This window comes from Halyomorpha halys, unplaced genomic scaffold (genome assembly GCF_000696795.3).
Source record: "Halyomorpha halys isolate HHAL.00 unplaced genomic scaffold, Hhal_1.1 Scaffold177.1, whole genome shotgun sequence".
In the NCBI taxonomy this organism is placed as follows: Eukaryota; Metazoa; Arthropoda; class Insecta; order Hemiptera; family Pentatomidae; genus Halyomorpha; species Halyomorpha halys.
The window spans coordinates 753,342-765,645 of NW_027114700.1; the positions used below are offsets into that span (position 1 = coordinate 753,342).

At 29.0% G+C, this 12,304-nt stretch overlaps 1 protein-coding gene and 1 long non-coding RNA gene across 6 annotated transcripts in view; one reads left to right on the forward strand and one right to left on the reverse strand.

The window, feature by feature from the left end:
* LOC106679106 (NPC intracellular cholesterol transporter 1 homolog 1b) overlaps positions 1 to 3,334 on the forward strand; it is a gene marked incomplete at its 3' end in the record, with an annotated part of 43,594 nt that extends 40,260 nt beyond the window's left edge. Inside the window, 4 exon segments of the mRNA XM_014418062.3 lie at positions 1,043 to 1,274; positions 1,349 to 1,462; positions 1,542 to 1,704; positions 2,183 to 3,334. Coding sequence (XP_014273548.1) covers positions 1,043 to 1,274; positions 1,349 to 1,462; positions 1,542 to 1,704; positions 2,183 to 2,241 — 568 coding nt within the window.
* A 2,060-nt stretch (positions 3,335 to 5,394) lies between these two features.
* LOC106679107 (uncharacterized) lies at positions 5,395 to 11,830 on the reverse strand. 5 transcript variants are annotated; one of them, XR_010844641.1, is made up of 7 exons: positions 11,615 to 11,830; positions 11,151 to 11,310; positions 10,908 to 11,022; positions 9,873 to 9,965; positions 9,661 to 9,781; positions 7,011 to 9,539; positions 5,395 to 5,719 (listed from the first exon to the last, which is right to left on the reverse strand). It is a non-coding gene; the product is annotated as an uncharacterized lncRNA (long non-coding RNA). The 5 variants fall into 5 exon arrangements; XR_010844645.1 differs by having other exon boundaries at positions 9,447 to 9,539; positions 11,615 to 11,828; XR_010844644.1 differs by having other exon boundaries at positions 9,444 to 9,539; positions 11,615 to 11,828.
* Positions 11,831 to 12,304: the final 474 nt, after the last annotated feature.

Consider the following 12,304-nt stretch of genomic DNA (forward strand, 5'->3'; position numbering starts at 1 on the left):
TTAAATTTATTTATCCATTCAAGTGCTTCTTGTAACCAGCTTTTTATTATATTTTCCTTTGAATCTATGTGTTAGTCTTATTCTCGTAAAATGTATCTATTTGTTTGTTTTTGGTAAACTGATCTACTGCTGTGACTATGAATGATGGTCTTATCTCACATTGCCATCTAATAGTGAACTTGTATAGTGGGTCACTGAAGAGGATCTAGGAGGGTGAATTCCGGAGTGCGAATTTGTTGATCGGGTGAATTAAAAAATTATGTAATGGTGAAATTGGAGGAACAGAAATGGGAAAGAAAAAAGGAATGAATTGAAATATTTGTATTTGGTGTATAGACCGACATTGATTGTAAAAGGAAACTGTAGGGAAAAAAAATTGTTTTCTTTATGTCTTATTATACTATGTAATTATATGTAATTTATGTATGTCTGATTACGGATTGATAAGTATGCTGTGTTATATAGCAACCTAATGTATTTGGGCAGCATAGATGAATAAAGTATTTCTCTCTCTCGCTTGGAAATATACTGCGAATTTTGTAAATTTTATAAATTCAATGAAGCATTTTTTACAGGCCTTTGATACTCAAATTGAAATTTCACTGCAGAAATCTTTAAAAAAAAATTATTAGAACCCCAATCCAATTTATAATAAAAGTTATTTATTTTAATAATCGTAACTTGATGTTTATCTATATCAATAATAATATAATGTATATTTTTTATAACCATTTCAAGTATAGTACACCTTAAAAATGAAAAACATTCTCTCCAAGATTTGATCTGTTAGTGATAGAGACATTAATGCTAATGTAATAGATTAGTAAGTATTTTTATCATTAAACCATATATTGAGAAAAATAGGAGCTCTAGAGAAACCCTTAGATTTATTAGTTAAATGGTTTCTGTTGATATAACATAATCAAATTAAAGTCCACAATATAACGGAACAGGTACAGGTAGTTTCTATTATGCATTTTTATTATTTTATAAAATTATTTTTCTTAAATATAAATGTATATTTATATATATATATTTTTAGTGTCATGTACCCATTTTATGAACAATACTTGGATATCTGGTGGACAATGTTTATTTCGTTAAGTTATTCCTTGGTGGCTGTCTTCGTTGTCACATTCATTCTGACAAGTTTTGATTTTAAATCTTCTCTTATAGTTCTTTTAACTGTATACATGATTTTAATTGATCTTGCTGGACTAATGTACTGGTGGTCTATAAATTTGAATGCAATTACCCTAGTGAATTTAGTTGTTGTAAGTATATACAATATATACAATACTACTATAACCATTGTTTTAGCTTCATAATAATTCGTATACTTTTATAGGCTATTGGAATATCTGTTGAATTTTGCAGTCACATAGTTCATTCATTCGCAAAATCCTCTAAAAAAGGAAAAAAACTTCGGGCTCAGGATGCTTTAGTTAATACAGGATCTGCAGTAAGACAATAATTCTGTAATTTATATAGTAAAAAGCTGTGCTGCTTCAATTACAAATTTTATCATTTTATCTCTACAGGTTTTTTCTGGAATAACATTAACAAAAATTATTGGAATATCGGTACTGGCATTTTCAAAAACTCAAATTTTTCAAGTATTTTATTTTCGCATGTACCTTGGCATGGTAATATTTGGAGCCCTTCATGGTCTCATATTTCTTCCGATCCTGTTAAGCTATATTGGTAAGTAATTTGAATAATAGAATACTTATTAAGGAAGTAGAAATATAGTTTAGTATATCGATCAGTGAGAACTCTAATAGATCACATGGCCCAAGACAGATGGCAACCCAGCCCTTACTTGAAAGAAATACACAGATCTATTTTTGCTAAATGATCAAACCATTTTCAAGTCACAACAGATTTATATAATTCCTATCAAATCATATAATCACAAAAAACTCAAAATGAGGTGTTAATAGTTGACTGCAGATTAATATGAGGAGGAGATGGTCGAGGGCGCGTTCAGCAAAGATTTTTCTCACCGCATCCCCAACCATCTCCTCACACAGATAACTCTAGATGATTGAAGCATATGTAAAATGACTTATAAAGAGGATTGAGTCAGTTTGATATTTAGGCTTTATATAAATCCTGTATTGGATTGTTGAAAGAAGTATATTTACAAAAATATTTATTTATTGTTGAATTATGGTTCTAGGTCCAGATAATTCTGAAAAAATAATGCTTAGAAACCAGAGAAACAGGATGCAATTTTAGATTCAACATAATTTTCTTATTTTAAAATTACTAGCTTGTGCTACATATTTACCTATGTCTTTATGAGGCAACCTGCAAATATAATAAAATATTTTTAGATGGCACTAGGACATAATATTATTAATTGTATCTCATAAACGTGTTCAATCCTAGGAGCTTTTTGATTAAGATGTGTTAGTTCCTGGTAGAATTTTAAAAGAATGCTAAGTAATCACTAATTAAGAACATAATAAAATAGTATAAAAATTATTACTAATAAAATGACCTCAGTAAACATTTGATTATAAAACATCACAATAATCATCATTATTAAATTCTGTATCTATCTTGTGAAAAATTTATTTAAAAGTTAAAAATTGTACATATATACACATATGAAGTAGCCTACCAATATAACAAATTTGTACTTGGGTATATTATTAATTGTATCCCATATTATAGTTCATATTATATGAACCTATTACATCAATAAAATGTTAAATTTATTAAAAATTATATCTATAATAAGTTTTAATTGTTAAGATGAAATATAGTTTATGTATTTGTGATTGGTGAACCAATGGGTGTGTCAGAATAATAGAATCTGACATACCTGTGTAATCCTGAAGGTGAGGTAGAACCCTATTCAAGGTCATGTTTGTATAAGTTGTAAAATACATTATTCACAAGGAAGATATAAAATGTCTCCAAAACTTACTGATATAATTTGAAATCTTCCTATAGATCAAGATTGATTACAAATAATTTTGGAGGGCTTGAACACCATCTATAGTTCCTTATACTTAGATCTTATTACGAATGTGTTTTTAGATAAAATATTTTAATATCGCCTATTATTTAGTTGTATTTGCAACTTTTTATATTCATTGATATTGACACATATATATTTTTACTTTAAAAAATAATTATTAAAAGTCAAAAGTATTAAATTTTATAAAATCCTGAAATTAGAGTAGTGACCTTAATTAAAATTATTATATTTAGTAATTTATGAAATAATAAATCAAAGTCTAATCTAAGAAATAATAAAAAATATTGATAGTAGTACTTTACCTTTATAGCATATATGTTTTATTGTATTTAAATAAAAATAAATCCAAGCATGTTTTGTTCTTTCACTCCTTTTCCATAATCATAAAACATTTCAGAATTTGTTTACATATTTCAATCATTACAATTATTTATCATAGAAATTTCATGTAATATGAAAGATATTATCAGAATTTTTTGGTTTAGTTGATTCAAATTTATACACATAGTAATACTTTGAAATGAACATAACTTTACAAAACTGATGAACACAAATCTATGTTCACAAATAAATACAGAAGAGTAATTATTGAAGATAAAAAAAGTAGAGGAATAACTCAAGAAGAGAATCAAAAAGAATTAATCATATTAAATTTTACAGGAGAAAAAAATATTTATAAAGATTTGGTTCCTATAGTTTTACTTCAAGCTGTTGTGAAATTTGGGTGGGTTTTATAAAGAAAGACAAAGAGTATATGTTTCTGTTAAAAGACGCTACGACCGACTGAGTGCAGAATAAAGAAACAGGCATGTTTCTGATGCATTCTTCAATTATATGGTTTATCAATAACGGGGACTGGCAGGTTTGGTATTTAGGTTGGTCCTCTTTTGTGTGATTTTTTAAGCATTTCTTAGTTTATTGATGAGTGGTACCTCATTCCACATTGAATCCAAACTTTTTGGGATTCTGTTCCTTAAAAATGCCTTTATGTCTTTCGGTTCGTAAATTTGGAGTGGTGGAACGTTCATTGTAGCAGCCTCTTTAGCCCCTTTATCCGCTGCCTCATTTCCAGGTATTCCTGAGTGCCCTGGAGTCCAGAGAAAGGATACACTTTTTTTGAGATGTTTTGGCATGTCTATATAATTGTGAATTTTGTCTATCGTAGGTCCGCTTTGACTGAAGTTTGATAGACCCTGGAGTGCAGACATTGAATCTGTACAAATGAGTATGTTTGAGTATTCGCTTTCTATGGATAAATGAAGTGCTGTTGAAATCGTCTGAAGTTCAGCTGTAAATATTGTTGAGTATGTGGGTAATTTATATCTTTTGGGTGTCCCATTTATTATTATTGCAAAACCAACATTTTCATTTTGTTTGGAGCCGTCAGTGTAAATTATTTCATGATTTGAATGTTTTGTATCTTCTTTAAGATTTTTATTTGAGTCATGGTTTTGACATTTCATAGTTAAATCTTTTTTAAATGGGTATACTATTTTTATTGAGCCAACGTTTCGCCCTATGTTGCAGGGCTTCATCAGGGCTAAAAAAGATACAAACACTTGACATAGTTAAAAAAAAAAAAAAAAAAACAGTGGAAAATAACGGGTATACAATTTTGTAAACAGTAAATGAAAACGGTAATAGTAACAGATAGATAAGAGATATTATTTTATCTTTTATCTCTTATCTATCTGTTACTATTACTGTTTACAACCTTTAATTTTTCATTGTATATCCCTATTATTTTCCAATTATGTTTTTTTGTAACTATGTCAAGTGTTTGTATCATTTTTTAGCCCTGATGAAGCCCTGCAACGTGGGGCGAAACGTTGGCTCAATAAAAATAGTATACCCATTTACTATTTGAGTTTTTTTGACCACACCCAGACCATATTCCATTCATTAATACACACGGTCAATCAACAATCTTCTATTAAATCTATTTTGTAAGACTGGTATTTCCAAGGGGGCAATCTATAGACATTTTAAATTGAATAATCGGTTATAAACTTCAAATAGTTATGAACTTAATTATGATTTAAATATAGAGTTGTAAATTAGTTTTATTTTGAAAAATTAACCATTTACATGGACTAAGAGAGTTAGCCTTTTAACACATTTTATGAAGACATATGCCTCATTAGAACTTGTTGAAATTGAAATTTTATGTAATAGACGAATTTGGTTCTGATTTAACTGCTATTCTGTGGATTAGTTTTGTTATGAAAAATTGAAAACCAGTTAGATTAAGAGAGTTTGGAGAAAATTTATTAAATTTCTTCAGAAACTCAGGGACACCTCTATCTCCCAATTTTATAATAAATTATTTTTACAGACATACTTAAAGCAATAAAGAGATAAATTATTAAGGTTTATATACAATCCTTCACAACAGTTTCATGTACTTTATTTACATAGAAGATTTTTATAAGTAAAAAAGATTCTGTATAGAGTAACAAATTTTTTTAGATGTTTCAATGAAGTTTACAATTTCTTAGGGTTTGAGAGGACTTGTGGTCATACAGGTTTCCTCGCCCTCCCTTCACGAAACATCTACCTCTGTATGTGAACAGTATGAAGGCAACAGGAATATATCTTTAACTGGTTTTCCATCCTTGTTCCCCGCTACAATTCTCTGGTAAATGTACTTCTGTTTGCACACAGTCTTGTAGCCATTGGAAAATGAGATTAAAATTGCAGCTTTTTTCAGGTTCATCACTGGTCTTCCTAAAATGAAAAGATGAGGTTTTTATTAATACAAAACAAGCTTAAAAGAAATTAAATGTAAAATGAAGTAAAAATAGAAATTAAAGTAAATTTTTATCAAATTATGGTTAGTGACTCCTGGTTGAAGGTTAAAAGGTTACCATGTTATATGACTGAGTTTCTCAAATAGCTCTCAAGTATTTTCAATTATGAGTGCCCACTTCATCAAGGGTCAATCTAAGGCTGATGTAACATAATAAATAATTATCTGCCACAGGTAGATTTGAACCTGGTCCAGAGAATTGTTTCTTTCTTACTAAGCTACCCCACTACTTCCTTACAAAGTACTAAGGGTTACGGGCACTGTACTTTGTAAGGAAGTACTGTGACAAATGATTGAACAAGGAGACCATTTGGTCAGAATCTCGCTCGACCACCAGGTTTTTACCCTATTAAGGGCACCCACTTTATAAGGTGGGGTGGACCTTGGAGGACTCCTGAACTCACGGCTACAGTGGAACAGAAAATAATTATATGTTACAGCCGGATTCGAACCCAAGTTCTTGGAGTTAGTAGCGCAGTTAGCCACCAATGAGCTACCTACCCACTCCTATAAAATCATTATTAATGAAGAAATATTATGGATTTGAAAAGGGTCAGAGAAAACAACATTTAGGAAATTTCTTCTAGTTTCTTTGCTTCACACCTACATCCAGCAGGTCATTATTTTTTTTTTATAGGTGAAACCATTTGGGGAGAAATATATTTGAGTAGCAGCATTACTAACGATGGAGCCTGGCCAATAGCTGTGAGGGGTGTGCGCACATAGCCTCAGATTATTTTCCAGGTAGATCAATCATGTTTTCTTGATTGATTAAAATATAAATTATGTAATGTTGTAATGTTTTATTTTATTCAGTACAAATATATTTTTATAGTTCCAACTTTAATGAATCCTTAATTTTTATCATATGTAATGTATATATCATTTTTAAATGATATATTTATTTTTTCAACAAACTCAAGAATATTTGTGATGCTCTGTTTTAGTCATTAAAGAGTTGAAATGAATGATTTGTAAATATGTTCATTTTAGTTATTAAATATAGTCAAATCCATTACAAAATTTTGAAGTAAACAGTATTTTTTTATATTCCTAATAATGGTTGGTATACTAATCTTCCAAGATAAGGTATTAATAACAACAATGTAATTACCCAAGTTGTGAAACCTCAGAATAAATATCATTTATCACATTAATTTGCCTAAGCCTTATGCTATCTTTCATAGTTGTTCAAAGTTATAGTTTTACCTGAATAGATAATTAGATGGATCATATATGAAACATAGTATAGAAGCGACATATTCATTTAATCCTTCTAGTCAGTTCTAAATTCAACGAAAACATTAAGAGATACATGTTTTTCAGCCGAGTTATAAGACCTTACAGTTTCTTGTACCGTTCATTTTGGCTGTTTAAATGTCTCCAGGTTGCTTGGAAGGGTTCATCGAAACCCCACATCACTCCAAACCATGGTTCCATGACAAGAGCCTATTCACACCATTCATCCCCTTAACCAATCAAACAATGAGTCAATAATCTTTCTGTTGGAAATGAGAAATCAATCTTTAGACAAGGTACTACTTTAATAGACAAGGGTTTAGAGAATGTCTGTAATTCAGAAAACTGATACTTGTGTTCCAACTTTACACCACACTGCTGTGTATCTAATCAATAGGTTCTGCCCATGTATCAGCCTTCAGGTGAACATATGTTAAATTGTATTATATTAAGTGACTATTTTTATTGTTTTAAATGAAAAAAGACTGTTTACAGTTACATTAACAATTAAGGTCAGAGAGAGAGAGTGATAAACAGGGTATTACTTGTTTATTAATGCTATAGAAATATAACAAGTACAAATAAACTACGATCAGAGGTAGAAAAAAAAAAGCGCCACATTCCTTTTAATGGGTCTATTAGTCATTGCAGGAAGCACATCTGTGATTCTCAATTGAAATAAGTAACATTTCTGATTCTAAAAAAAAAAAAATTACGACATGTCACAATCTCACAAGAGATCATAAAAAAAAAGACTACCCTGATTTTTTAATTTTTTTCTTCCAGGAACATAATTTTTCGAGTTAAGAGGAAAACATTTAGAATTAAAAAGCATTTCATTTCATTTTTTTTTTTTTATTCAGAAAACTCACTGATGCTGTAACAAAAATAAAAGCAAATGTAGATGCTCAACCAGAATCATGATTGTAGATCCAATGGGTTTGGTGCATGTAGTCCATCATACACTATGACCAACGCTACTAATTGTTCTGAAGACATGCCTTTCTGAACTTTTAGTGTTGTCCAGGCTATAAGTAAGGACAACAGAGATTATGAAACACCTTGATCATGGTTTCCTTTACAGTGAACAAAGACCTACCTGTAACATTTATGGAAAACAGGACATATATGAATAACTCATTCACACATCCACCATGCCTACACCAAGCTAAGCTTTATCTCCGATTCATACCCCTCTATTACATCTAACTTGGCTTGATTTTCTCTAGTACTTGCTAATGAGGTGTTGAACTATAACTACAAAAAACCAATAAAAGCTAAGGTAAAGCATTAGTAGCAGCTAATAAGACCTAGCCAAAAAGTGACAATAAAATGACTGTCTATTATAATTATTCTTTTAAATTGAATAAAGATGAACCGATTTATTTGAAAAAATTCATGTATTTTTTTACCAATGTTTGTACTGTAATCAAAGAGTTGAAAACAGGTATTCAAAATTTTTTTAATCGTATATATTTTTTTTGTGAGTGCCCATTTCCATTTGTTATGTCTAAAACACCATTCTAATGATCATGAAATGTCAAATATTTTTTGTTTAGTTTATATAGAACTCTAATTTATAGTAAATAAAAAATCAATAAGTAATTAAATGTTAATGTTTACAAAACAAAATACCCCTTTTAAAATTAAACATGCTAAATATAACAGTTCTAGTCTAAAACATCACTTCATTAATAAGGCTTAAAATAATGATATTAGTTTAAGTATTTCGAATTCTGTAGTTTTTTCAAAGGCAGGTGCGGGGACTCCTGAGAATATTGCAAATTTATTTTCCAAATAATTTTAGAAGCGTGTATAAGATCAGTAATAATGTTGGCTCTGCTAATGATTTTCATAATCATAATAATTCAGCTCTTTGTGTATGGAAGGTTCATAAGATGCTACCATCTATAGGTCTCCAGCTACTGCCCCTGGATATGATGTTAATCCCTCTACACTCTTATAAAGATGTGCAGAGAGTTTAGTGGAACCTTTCATTTTTCTTTTTAATTCCTCCTTGTGCAGTGGCATTCTTGCTGCTGTTTGGAAGAATGTTTCTTTATTCCTGTTTCTAAAACTGAAGATGAAGCTAAGGTGAAAAATTATAAACATTAAAGGATCATCTTATAATATTTTTTGTATTATGATTTCCTCTTATGAGACTGTGACATGTCATACATCGACCAACATACTTGCTGTAAGTGTCAGTTTCAAAGCTTTTTTTTTATGCAGAGTATTAATGAGTGCAAAAAAAGTATACAGCATAAATAAATTATAACGGTAATAGATTTTAATATTTAAAACAAAGCACATTGAACTGCCACTTAAATAAATTATTAATTCATAGGAAAAATAATATAAAAACAGGTTTTTAAAAATAATTCAATTTTTTGTTCATAGTACAACTTTCAATATTCCTTTGAAAACGTCTATGGTTTGATGATCTTCAAGTAAAACTATATCGAAAAATTCAAGATATTGTGGCAGATAGTCATCAATCTGTAAAAATCAATACAAGTTACTAACTTCAGAATTGTGGTTGAAAACTTGAAAAAAAAAATTTAGTCCAAATTGTAGTTAAATTAGTATACACACAATTCTAAGCAGCAAAAGTACTTACATGTGTGCTTAACGAACCGATTTTAAGGATATTACTGCCTTCCGCTCCTTATACCTTCAGACATATTTGCATCACCTAATGAATCTTCTATCATTATCACATTTGTTCTTTCTGACAGCTACTAAATATTAAATAAAAAAATCATGATACAGCAAAACATTATAAACAGAATTAAAATTTGGATAAACTTATTTCTGAAAAATTAAAAATACCTTAAAATAATCGCTATTTTCAGTGGTATGTTGATTTTTGTTAAATACACTGATTCGCTGTCCTTCAAATTCCACAATACTTCCATCGACAACCTAAAAATTAAAGAAGAGAAATTAAAAACTGTTTTAGAACAACAGCTAAAGGTTATAGCCAATAGAAACATAATATATATCGTTACTCAAGTTGAGATACCTAGTAAGTTTTACAAAATCTTTACAGTATTTAAAGAAAATAACAGTATCAAAAAAAATTTTTTCAGACAGCTTATGTGATGGTATACATAATTTTTTAATAAACTTCAAATCTAAATACACAAATTTGATATCCATAGAGAGCACAAATAAAACAAAACTCCAAATCAGATGAATTTCAATTACCATAAAAAATTGAAAAATAAATAAATTCACAAATTTTAAAGAAAAATTTCTTCATGCAGTGCATCAAACAATTATAAACTAGCAAACTACAGACATTGCTGCTGCAAGATTATTTTTTTTTACTAAGGTCATCATAAAATCCAGGATATGCTTGTTGATAGAACAAGAGGGAATTAAAACATACATCATCTATGTTATCATCTCTGTAGAGTTTCTACTCAATAAATTGAACTTTCAGGGAGTGCCCTTGGTGTAGAAAAAATAATATAAATTTCTGTAAAGCTTACATATGAAATCAAGCAGCTTTTGTTATTTAAGGTCAAATTAAAACACTTATTAATTATTAGTGTCTTTACTACTTATAGCAGTGTCCTAGTGTCGCCATCTACTGTTTTATATACAAATCAAATAATAATACCAATTTTCTACAACACAAACTCAATAGATTTGAATGTAAAGTCAAACCAAGGAAATAATAGTCACCATAGTAGATCAGTTAATAAAAAGAAACAAATAAATTTAAAAAAAAAATAAATATTTAGATTTAGAAAAAACAAAAAAAGTTAGTGAAAAGAAATACTTCAATGAATAGATAAGTTAAATTTAATGAATAAATAAGTTAAGGGACTACATAAGTTAAAAAGTTTTCATTCCTACCATCAATATGTAATTAAGGCCGTTTCTATGGTGAAAGTTTCCTATTTTGTAGATTAATCACTAGGCTGTGCAACATTGTCTTTGTTTAGGCTGATGTTTCAGTTTCATAAGTCAGCTGGAAAAATGTTAGATAAAAACAAATTGAATCTATAAACTTAATTTTTGATGACTAATGTTATTTTATCTCAAAATATTAAAAAATAAAAATCTGGTGCAGTGCGTGCATCACAACCTTTCACTTACCATAATACTAGGAGTTTAAATTAACCCTTGCTCATTTCAAAACAGTGATTTCTTAATTATTCATAATGTCAATAATTTTCCATTATGGTAATTTTCAGGGTAAATAAAAGACTAGAATTATGATTTTGTGTTTTCATGGTTGTCATCACTATTCTCATGACTAACATGAAAAAAAAAACAAAAACAATTATTTATGAATTCAGTTTCTGCACTTTTCTTCATTCTTAATTAGCCTCAAGGATTTTATGTGTAATCAATTTTTTAAAATTACATATATAGATAATTTACTGTATAATTTCAAATATGAAGAAGATGGTCAGGGTTTGCAATTAAAAAGAACAAAATTAGTTTTCAACTATTTATTACCTGACGTTTTGGCCCCATCTTCAAGTTATTTTTAATCTTTGGCTTCCTAGCAGTATATTATTCTATAATATATATTTATATAATTAATAATTATTCACCTATGCTAACAATTTTGTATCGAGGATGGTTACGAAAATCTCAGAGAAGGCCTCGATACTACATATTCAATCATTTTGAGAATTACCACTGAAAGAAGGCTGGTAGAAATAAGATAAAGCATAATAACCACTTTTCAAGAGAGAAAATTTCTGTCCCTACACACTTACTCCTTTTCCCCTTTGTTAAAGGTTAGCTTATAATACACCACTATTTTCGGCAGCAGTTCTGACTTATAAATATTTTATAATATATGCATTTACTTCTTCTAACTTATATTTATTATATGTTAGCAGAACTAAATTATAATACTTAGACTTTGTAACCTGAAAATAGATCGGAAGCATTTATTTTATATGGTATTTTTTTAATAAGAATAAGAAAATTTTTTAATAGTTAATCTGGCTAGAACAATTAGGTTCTATTGAGCTGTAATTTCATAAGAATAAGATATTTATTTAATAGTTTGTCTGAATATAATAATAAGGTTCTCTTGAGCTGTAAATTAATAAGAATAAGATAATTATTGAAGAAGTTTGTTCGGGGAGGGGGGGAGGGATGCAGTCAGCAAAGAACAACATAAATAAACAAAACCATATTTATTTATTTTATGCCGACGTTTCGACCTGAGTTTCAGGTTGTCATCAGGGCTATAGAACAAAAGAGATAACAACAACATTTAGAGAAACATA